This window comes from Podarcis cretensis (assembly GCF_951804945.1).
Source record: "Podarcis cretensis genome assembly, chromosome: 13".
Lineage (NCBI taxonomy): Eukaryota > Metazoa > Chordata > Lepidosauria > Squamata > Lacertidae > Podarcis > Podarcis cretensis.
Genome location: NC_137182.1, coordinates 25,476,494 through 25,486,770, shown reverse-complemented (window position 1 = coordinate 25,486,770; position 10,277 = coordinate 25,476,494). Strand labels below are relative to the sequence as shown.

Genomic DNA, 10,277 nt, shown 5'->3' with positions numbered 1-10,277 from the left:
GAAGGGAAAATCAGGCACATTCCCTATCCAGAAAGGGTGGGATAGATGTACAGTGGCACCTCAGGTTAAGTACTTAATTCGTTCCGGAGGTCCGTTCTTAACCTGAAACTGTTCTTAACCTGAAACTGTTCTTAACCTGAAGCACCACTTTAGCTAAAGGGGCCTCCTGCTGCCGCCGCACCGCCGGAGCACAATTTCTGTTCTTATCCTGAAGCAAAGTTCTTAACCTGAAGCACTATGTCTAGGTTAGCGGAGTCTGTAACCTGAAGCGTATGTAACCTGAGGTACCACTGTATAATATATAAATAGGGTCTCAAAGCCTGCTTGGTAACAGTCCTGTGACCAGGAGGACCTGATGGCTAGATAGGGTCCAATGCATAATGGGTTGGGGTGGCTGGATTCAATTATGTAATGTTAGGCTCTGGACTTCATGGCACTGGGTGAGGGGATCTTACGGTGCTAATTACTTCAGTGCACGCACACACCATACATTTAATGCGTATTTCCCGCCCTCAACGAATCCTGGGAACTGTAGTTTGCCCCCCTCACGGAGCTACAATTCCAAACACTCTCTGAAAACTACAGTTCCCTGGATCCTTTGGGCGGTGGGCTTTAACTGTGTGCTGTGTTGATGCAGCCGTTTTTGAAAACGTGGCGAGGTCCTGCTGAATGGGAGCTGCCCTTTTCCCACCAAGCCCCGTTTTGATGGCAACCTGGGGTGGGGGAGTCCGGCTGCGCCTTTGAGGAGGCTTATCCACGCAGGCACTGAAGCCAAACAATCACGGGCAGGCGGCTGAACGTGTGAACGGAGGAAAGCCCTGCATTAGCGTCCCTTGCATTAACCCTGCCGCCGCGGGATCCAACAGGCGGGGGTGCCGAGCAGCCCTCCGGGGTGAGCTCCAGGCCCTCCCAGCACAGCACGCACAGGGGCGAATTCTCTCCTTTGATTGCAGCGCCGGCAAGAGGGGAAAAAAGGTTCCGGGGCTCCCAAGAGCGCCTTGGTGGGAGGAGGGGCGCGGGGGAGGAGGAGCCAGCGGGGCGCGGGTCTCTCGCTCGTGGGGCCGCGCCGCGGTTTGGGGTAGGGGCTGTGCTGCGCCTGGCCCCGCCCCAGCCGTCCCACCATCACTCCACCCCCGGCGGCGGCGGCAGCGGCAGCGTCTGCTCGCTCGCTGTGTCCCTCCTTCCTTCCTTCCTTCCCCGGCAAAGGGGAGCCGGCATTGCCAAGCCGGGGGTAAGGGGCGCGCGCCAAAAGGCGTGCAAGCGCCGCTGGGGCAGGAGCTGAGGACCCCGTCTGGGCCGGGCCGGTGCGGCTGCTGGGAGCCCCGCGGGGGGATGGCGGACGGAGCCCCCGGTGGTCCCCCCTCGGGCTCGCCCCGGCCCGGGCCCCCCCGCGCCCCGCAGAAAGAAGGACCTGCAGCAGCCGCTACCGCCGCAGGAGCCCCCGGCGACCTGAGTCCGCTGCGCTCCGGTTCCGGAGGCTCCGCTTGCAGCAGCCGCGACAACTCGGCCGAGAGGGACCCCCCCGGCCTGGCCAGGACCGCCCCCGCCGCCGGCATCATGAAGGTGGGTGCTGCTCGCTCTTCCACCCTCCTTGTACCGCCCTCCGACTCCTTTGGCACGTGTGTGTAAGGTTCGTTCCCCCCACCCCATTTAATCTGGAATCCCCGCAGGGATTTCCCAGCTCCCCTTCCTTAAGGACATCCTTACTGAGCCCCTTAACAGCGGCAGCCACCGCGTGCCACCATTTCTGTCCTCATCTGACCTTCTAAATCTAACCTAGGGATCCAGGAGAGATTCCAAACGCAGCAGCTTTGCCTTGCCCTCTCCGCGCCAAGAGCGCCCCCGCAAGGAGACCCCCCCCCCGCCCCGCTTCAGTGCCACCCCCCTTCCAACTTCATCCCTTTTCAGAAACAACAGGTGCTGGGGTTCCTGCTTGGGGTTTTTCACTGGCAACAGAGAAAGGCACTCTGCATATGCCCAGAGGTACTCTGATCTTCATCTTGGTTTGAGACCTTCAAGGCTGGGATGTGTGACATTGAAATCTGATTCTGGGGTTCAGAGTAAGCTGCTCTCCTCTGGAGACGCCCCCCCCCCACCCCATACTCCAGATCATCAGCCTGGTCAGCCTTCACCTTTGTAAATCCACACTCTGTCCCCTGAAGTTGGAGCTTCTGACCTTTGTCAACCACTCCAGCAAAAGGATACATTTGAGCCCCTATACCAGCAACAACAAAAACAGCGTTCCAACTCCGTACATGCAAATCTTCTTTCTTTTTTTGCTTTCTTAAGGAGGCATATTCGAAACTCGCTTTATGCAGACTCACTTGGTACATAGTGCTAAGTTGAACCAAGGATTAGTGTGAATGAGTGAACATGCAGGTTCTCAGAGCAAAGAGCACAGCTGCTGCCACTGTGCTACCTGGGTATGCATGGGTATTTCTGGAATGTGGGACCTGGTTCCACGGAATAACTTCATGTCTGACGCAACATGCATGTTGCATCTACAGTGTCCTCATAGGCAGTGGTCCATCTGCACAGGCAGGTCATTTCTAAAATGTTGCAGCCATAAAATGTATATGGATGAGAGAGGGTCGAAAGTGGCAGAAATGGTAGATTTTCTCCCAACTTTGGTCTGCGTCATGCATTCCCCTACATCACTTGGTTACTGCATGCTTGCACAGTGGTAGCTCGGGTTAAGTACTTAATTTGTTCCGGAGGTCCGTTCTTAACCTGAAACTGTTCTTAACCTGAAGCACCACTTTAGCTAATGGGGCCTCCTGCTGCCGCTGCTGCTGCACAATTTCTGTTCTCATCCTGAAGCAAAGTTCTTAACCCGAGGTACTATTTCTTGGTTAGCGGAGTCTGTAACCTGAAGCGTATGTAATCTGAGGTACCACTGTATTTAACAACTTGCTCAGTAGCCGTAAGCCAGCCTTCCCCAATCTGGTGCCCTCCAGATGATGTGGACTACAACTCCCTTCAGTCCGACTGGGAACTGTAGTGCTAACAGCTATGGTAGGTCAGTCTTATGGGGTACCCAGGGCAGCTAGTCATCCTGCTTGTGGATGGCAGTCTCTCTTTCCTCATCTGCAGGGGGGGCTCTTGGCTGGGTGGTAACAAAAGGGGCAGTGTTAGAAACTCAGATATATAAGCTAATAGCCAAATGGCACCTTGAACCTAGGTTACGTTGCTACAGTGGAATGGTTCTAGGAACCATCCCCCGCCCCCGAGATTATCACCATCATCATTTCTATACCATTTTGTATTTTAAAGAACAAATCTCAAAGCGGTTTGCAACACATTCAAACATCAAATAAAACAATCCAGAATAAAAACAAAATTCAAGCTTAAAAAAAGCTGGAGGGGCTAGCCAGATGGAGAAGTCAGTCACCAACCTGGCCTCCAGAGATCTCCATGTGGTCGCAGTTGAACCTGTGCCAGTTGCAAAATGCTTCTGGTGCCTGGCTAATTTCTAACACTGAAAAAGGGGAGCCTAATCAGTATTTCTAAGCAGAGCCTCTTCCCACTGGAACATAGGAACCTGCCTTATTCTGAGTCAGACCCTAGCTCTGCACTGTCTGGCAGTGGCCCTCTAAGGTGTTAGACAGGATTCTCTCCTAGCCCTACCTGGAGATGCCAGGCTTTGAACCAGGGACCTTCTGCATGCAAGGCAGATGCCTTACCTCTAAGCTATGGCCTTTCCCTAAAGAGCCTGCAGTAGCAACAACCCCCCCCCCCCAGGTTCTGGTTGAAGTTTGCACAAAAATCCTAGGAGGGTGTCTCTGACATTTCCACAACGGGCATAAAGGTCCAGTCCAGGCGTAGCCAAACTTGGCCCTCCAGATATTTTGGGACTACAACTCCCATCATCCCTAGCTAACAGGACTAGTGGTCAGGGATGATGGGAGTTGTAGTTCCAAAACATCTGGAGGGCTGGGTTTGCCTATGCCTGGCCCAGTCCCTGTTGCAAACCAAGGCTGGCCAGATCACTGTGTCACATTGGCCGCAATATTTGCATGTAAACGAAGCTCCCGCTTGTCAGTTGAGCCCGGTTGTTCTCTGCTATTGGCTGTGCACATGCCATATATTCAAAGCACATATAAAGCCCTCCGCCACAGTGGCGTAGCGTGGGTTGTCAGCACCCGGGGCAAGGCAAGTAATTTGCGCCCCCTAACCCGTGGATTTGCGCCCCCTAACCCTAACCCCCAGATGTTGCGCCCGGTGCGGCCGGCCCCCCCTGCACCCCCCACGCTACGCCACTGCTCCGCCAGTCCAAAACAAAAGAAGAACCCTGGGAAATGGAAGCTTGCCAAGGGTGCTGGGAATGGCAACTCTTTTTGAAGGGTAATTACAGTTCCTAGGATTCTTCGGAAGCAGGGAGGGGATATGCTTTAAGTTCATGGTGCATATGCAAGCCACAAGCGGCGCCAGCTCTTTCACTCCCTTCCCCGGCTGAGTTCCTTCACCAGGCTGAGATCCTTGAACTGGAGCAAGCAGAAAGGTACACACCCAGCAGATAGTTGCTGATCGCTCCTGCAAATGAGCCAAGCGTCATGTCGCACGGGGCGGGGCGAGGGGAGAGCCAATAAGCTTGTTAGTGCATGTATCCTTGGAGAAGGATGTTGCTGTCATCTCCCCCACCCCTCCATCATCGCCTGCTGTGAAGGGGTTCTCGGGTTCCCTTGGGTTATTTATGTCTTGTTTACCAGAATCCAAATGGCCAAGGCCATTCCATGGACTGGAGGATCTTAGGAAGCAGAATCACGTGGTCACTTGTTCAGCTGTGATGTGACCTTCCTTGTGCTGCTGCTTTCGTGATGGAAGTATTTGGGGGCCCTCTGGAAATGGCAACTTCCTTGGGCGTTAGAGAAGGCGAGGGGTAGGAAGATTAAGGGCGGTAGGGCCACAGATGCCACGTGGATTGTTGTTGTTTTTTGAATAGCCAGTTGGGCCGCTCTATATGATAAGCTGAATTTGAGATGGCTGAATTTGAGCGGCTGCCCTTGGTGGCTACGTTCTCTGAATGCCTGTTGCTGGGGATGCTGGACGAAGACAGCACTCACCTGCTGGTTGCATTTGCAGGGTTATGAACAGTTGAATCTAGTTATAGTTTTATTTATTGAATTTGTATACCACCCTTCATCCGAAGACCACATCGTGGCTCACAGCATGGAAGTACAAAATGAGAACACAAAATAAATAGCAAAATGAAAACAAACCAATAAGCTTCTCCACGAGAAGCCCGGAGGGTGGCAGCCCTAGAATGGGCCTTTTCTGTAGTGGCTCCCTGTTTGTGGAATGCTCTCCCCAGGGAGGTTTGGCTGGTGCCTGCATTATATACCTTTAGGCACCAGGCAAAAGCATTCTTCTTCCACCAGGCCTTTAGCTGATTGACATCCAATGCCCTTTTAAATGAGTTGTGGGAGATGGGGCATTATTGGTTTGTCTTTGTTCTTATTTTTATTATGTACAGTACTTTGTGTTGTGAACTGCCCTATGGATGCAGGGCAGTACAGTGGTACCTCGGGTTACAGACGCTTCAGGTTACAGACTCCACTAACCCAGAAATAGTACCTCAGGTTAAGAACTTTACCTCAGGATGAGAACAGAAATCGTGCGGCAGTGACGCAGCGGCAGCGGGAGGCCCCATTAGCTAAAGTGGTACCTCAGGTTAATAACAGTTTCAGGTTAAGAAAGGACCTCCAGAACGAATTAAGTTCTTAACCCAAGGTACCACTGTATACAAATTTAATTAATTAATAATACAATCCCTCTTCCACAAACACATTTAAAGCCTGGTTATAGAGAAATGTTTTCACCTGGCTCCTAAAGTTTTGCAATGAAGGCACCAGGCAAGCTTCTCTAGGGAGAGCATTTTTTAATTCAGCATTGCTCCTGGGCATTGTGGGAAATTTGAAAGGAATCTCGTTGCAGACGCTGGCACTGCTTGGAGTTCTGGGTTGGACTCCCTCCCCCCCGCCCAGGATCCCCAATGCAGTTGTCAATTATGGGCTGTGCCCTAATGCCAGCCTTGAGAAGGCCCCTCTCTCAGCACAAAAGTAACTATAGTTGGCCAGCCTACGTGCACCTAAGATTGGTGCGAGAACTTTCAAGTCAAGCAGCGGGTGACTTTCAGGCACATTTGAGCCCCGGCACCTCTCATCTTAGGATGGGACAAAAGCACTCCATGTTATATTGCGGTGCCAGTCCTCACATAGCCAAAACTCATGCACAAGGGGGAAGTGCCAGCAGGCTTGGGGTGGGGACCTCAAGTTATGCAGAAGTGCATACAAAATATTTAGGGAGAAAAACTCTTGAGTGGTGGTGAGACCCTAAAGCAGCTAAGCATTTTTAAAGGGAAAACGGGGAGGAGGGCATAACTGGCTTGAAGACCAGGAGAACGTTACCCCATAATGTTTTGCTGCAGGACTCGCCTGACATTATTTTTTCACATGTTCACAGGGTTTTGGCTCTGAAAATGGGTTCTGAGAATGAGCTTTTCGGGAGGTGGGATCCATAGCTGTCAACCTTTCCCTTTTCTTGCAAGGAATCCTATTCGGAATAAGGGAATTTCCCTTAAGAAAAGGGAAAAGTTGGCAGCTATGGTGGGATCCTGGCTGCACCCCATCTCCCCTTAATAGTATGGATACCTATGGAAGGGAACCCATAAGGTCTGTGTCTTTAATCCTCAACAGTGAGATGCTGCTAGTGTGAGCAAGTCTAATGGTATGGCTATCTACTGAGTCGGATGGTTCTACGTATAGTGTTGTATTTTCTTGCTCAACACTTCGGGGGCCTAGACCAAAAAGCAGAATAGAAATAAACTGTTGGTGATTGTTCATGTAGCCCAGTCTTGAAACTGAAATAAATAGGGTGTGAGGTTGAGAATGTTCTCAAGCAAATTTTCTTTATTCAGACTTTTTACGTGGGGGGGGGGGTGAGTCAGGAAGGGGAAGAAAACAAGTATATATATTCTAATCGAAGATGTATGCATTGCAACATTTACAATTATGCTTTTGAGAAGTCTTGTGGCAGGGAACAAAAAAAATAATTTGTGCAAAATATTGAAACTGCCTACGGTAAGCAGGGCTCCCCCCCCCCCCCAGCCAGAACTCAGTTCCGGCACCTCTCAGGTTGGCACCATTGCCATTATAAGAGAACAAGGGATGTGTTCATGGTGAGTTCCGGCACCTCTTTTTCTAGAAAAATAGCACTGCAGTTACAAGGGTGGCCCAATGCATAAGGGCAGGCATGTCCAAAGTCCGTGTTGGGGACCTAATCCAGCCCCTGTGGCAGTATATGTCCTGGGGTAAAATCCTAAAAACAGCTTCAATCCCCAAAAAAGCTCAAGCTAAAGTAATAAAAATTGTGGCAAGCTAAAATTGTAAAAAAGGTCAACAACTTCAATCCTAAAAAAAGGCCAACAACTTTGGTCGGCTCCCACAGCACTTCATTTCATCAAATCTCGCCCTCTTTGAAAAAAGTTTGGACACCACTGCATAAGGGGGACAGGGTTCTTACTACTTTAACAGTTGCATACACGGGCTAAAATTTCCTCTTCTGCACAACTCTTAAAGGTGCAGGAGTCCTGTTCCCTCTTTGCAGCTGGCCACCCAAATACTTACTACCTAAGAATGCATTGACAATATTTAAATTTGAATAGAACCATACAAAGCGGCCACCGGTCCGTCTACCCAGCAGCCGTGTACTCTGACTGGTAGTGACTTTCCCAGGTCTCAAGCAGAGATCCCTGCTTCACGGTATCATTTAAGCTAGTGATCTTGTCAGATTTCATGCATGCGCGGTGTGAGCTGTGTTTCTTGAGTGTCACGCAAATTACTATTTCAAAATGAAATTTGCAACGCTGGCACTCAAAACTCTGCTGCACTTGGGTGGAGTTTGGGGTTCTGCATCTGTTTAGGGCAGCCAGATTTTTAAAAAGAAAGGACTGGGTACGTGGGGGCTCCTGTGCCTTTAATATTTGCATGGAATAGGGAATTTCAGCAGGTGGAGCATTTTGACTATTAAAGATGCAAGAACCTAGCTTTCTTTTGCCTCTGACCAGTCACCAGAGATCTGCTGCTTACCTTGACTGGCAGCAGCTGTTTGGCAGCGTGTGCAGAGCATCATACCCAGCCCGTGAAATAAACTTCGAAAGTGACCTTATTCCCAGGACTGGCTAGTTGTCTCATGTGTCCCAATGTTCATGGAATCGTAGAGTTGGAAGGGACCACAAGGGCCATCCGTTCTAACCCTTTGCAGTGCAGGAATCTTTTGCCCAACGTGGGACTCGAACCTGTGACCCTGAGATTAAGAGTCTCAGAAGCAGTACCAACTGAGCTATGTTGGTGTTGTCTGCTCTTCACGGGCAACAGCTCTCTTAGGAAAATGAGCCAAGAGTCGTTCCTGTCACCCGCTCTCTTGATCCTTGTAAAGGGAGCTCTGACCATTAGGTCCAGTCGTGGCCGACTCTGGGGTTGCGGAGCTCATCTCGCTTTATTGGCCGAGGGAGCCAGCGTACAGTTTCCAGGTCATGTGGCCAGCATGACTAAGCCGCTTCTGGCGAACCAGAGCAGCGCACGGAAACGCCGTTTACCTTCCCGCCAGAGTGGTACCTATTTTTCTACTTGCACTTTGACGTGCTTTCAAACTGCTAGGTTGGCAGGAGCAGGAACCAAGCAACAGGAGCTCACCCCGTCGCAGAGATTTGAACCGCCAACCTTCTGATCAGCAAGCCCTAGGCTCTGTGGTTTAACCCACAGCGCCACCCCCGTCCCTTGCTCCTTTTAACCGAGGGTCAAACCTGGTGGCTTCTGCCTGCAAAACACCTCCTCTGCTGCTGAGGCTCAGGTCCCTCCCAGAATCCTTTGCACTGGAGACTTTCCTGCATGGTAGTGGTAGGGCTGAGCCATAGAAAACACCATGTGCCAAACCCTCGAGGTGTGACTCTGCTCCAGGTGTCCCATCTTGATATTACTGACTCCCCCCTGCTTTCCCCTTTATTTCCCCCATCTATAGGGCATGAACCTCAGTGTGGGCGTTTACTGCGGGGTTCTGATGGAGGTGCCCTTGGTAGGTGTGTGTTTCTAAAAGCGGCCTTTTAAATGTTTTTGCATCACGGTTGTTCATCTCCAGAATAGGTTGCTGTCACCCGAGACCCGCCTCCTTGCTCCTCGCAGCCTATTTTAAGCACTGATTGCTCCAGTGCTATTAATACAGGGTGTGTGGGCTGCGTTCCAGCCCCTCTGCCACCCCCCAGCTTGTTAGGCCTTTCTCATGCACCTTGGAGGAGAAGGAATCCGCTTGCCCTGCAGTCGGGAGTGTGTTTTGAAAAGGCTAAATGGATCTCGTGCACAGAGTGCAGGTGACGGAACAGGCTTACCATTCCTCCAGTGGCCTTTCTAAAGAAAAAAAATCACCTGGGGCTTGGGTGCATGTGGATTGAGGTACACTCCCTGGGATGTGCCCATGGCGGTGATAGAATATGCAATTTTTTGCAAGTGCACAAGGGTAGGGCATTGGAGCCCGGGGGAAGATCTGGAAAGGCATAGCAAGAAGTGCCAAAGCTCTGTTACCTTGGCAGCTAAACTCATGGAATCCTGAGACCTGGTATGGGGCAAGGGCATGGCTAGGGAAATAAAATCTCTGTTTGGCTATGCAGCCCACTAGTCGACCTTGGGATAGCTTCCCGCTAGCTTTAACAGTGTTGCTGTGATGATGGAGTGGGTTAATTCCCTCTGTATGTGGCCTGAGTGGGACTCTGTATGTGGGACGCGGGTGGCGCTGTGGGTTAAACCACAGAGCCTAGGACTTTCCGATCAGAAGGTTGGCGGTTCAAATCCCCGCGATGGGGTGAGCTTCTGTTGCTCGGTCCCTGCTCCTGCCCACCTAGCAGTTCAAAAGCACATCAAAGTGCTAGTAGATAAATAGGTACCGCTCCAGCGGGAAGGTAAATGGCGTTTCTGTGTGCTGCTCTGGTTCGCCAGAAGCGGCTTAGTCATGCTGGCCAACTCTCTCGGCCAATAAAGCGAGATGAGTGCCACAACCCCAGAGTCGGTCACGACCGGACCTAATGGTCTGGGGTTCCTTTACCTTTTTATGTGGCCAGAGTGCTGCGGACGATGGCTTGGGTACAAATTTGACCAATCTGGAAGGGGTGAGAAGATCAGGAACGCCCACTCACTGGCCTATGTGATCCAAGCTACAGTGAAGCATAGAGCAAGTGTACTGCAAAGGCTCCCTCCCCCTCCATCTTTGAGCTGTACAATGAGCTCTTA

General features: G+C 51.2%; 1 protein-coding gene across 2 annotated transcripts in view; it reads left to right on the top strand.

The window, feature by feature from the left end:
* Positions 1-1,046: 1,046 nt before the first annotated feature.
* LOC307200638 (inactive phospholipase C-like protein 2) overlaps positions 1,047-10,277 on the top strand; it is a 36,581-nt gene continuing 27,350 nt past the window's right edge. The window contains exon 1 of one of the 2 annotated variants that reach the window (XM_079949325.1): positions 1,047-1,563. In XM_079949325.1, coding sequence (XP_079805451.1) covers positions 1,333-1,563 — 231 coding nt within the window. In that variant the 5' untranslated portion in view covers positions 1,047-1,332. The remainder of the gene's footprint in view (positions 1,564-10,277) is intronic. The other variant, XM_079949324.1, reaches the window with a different exon arrangement.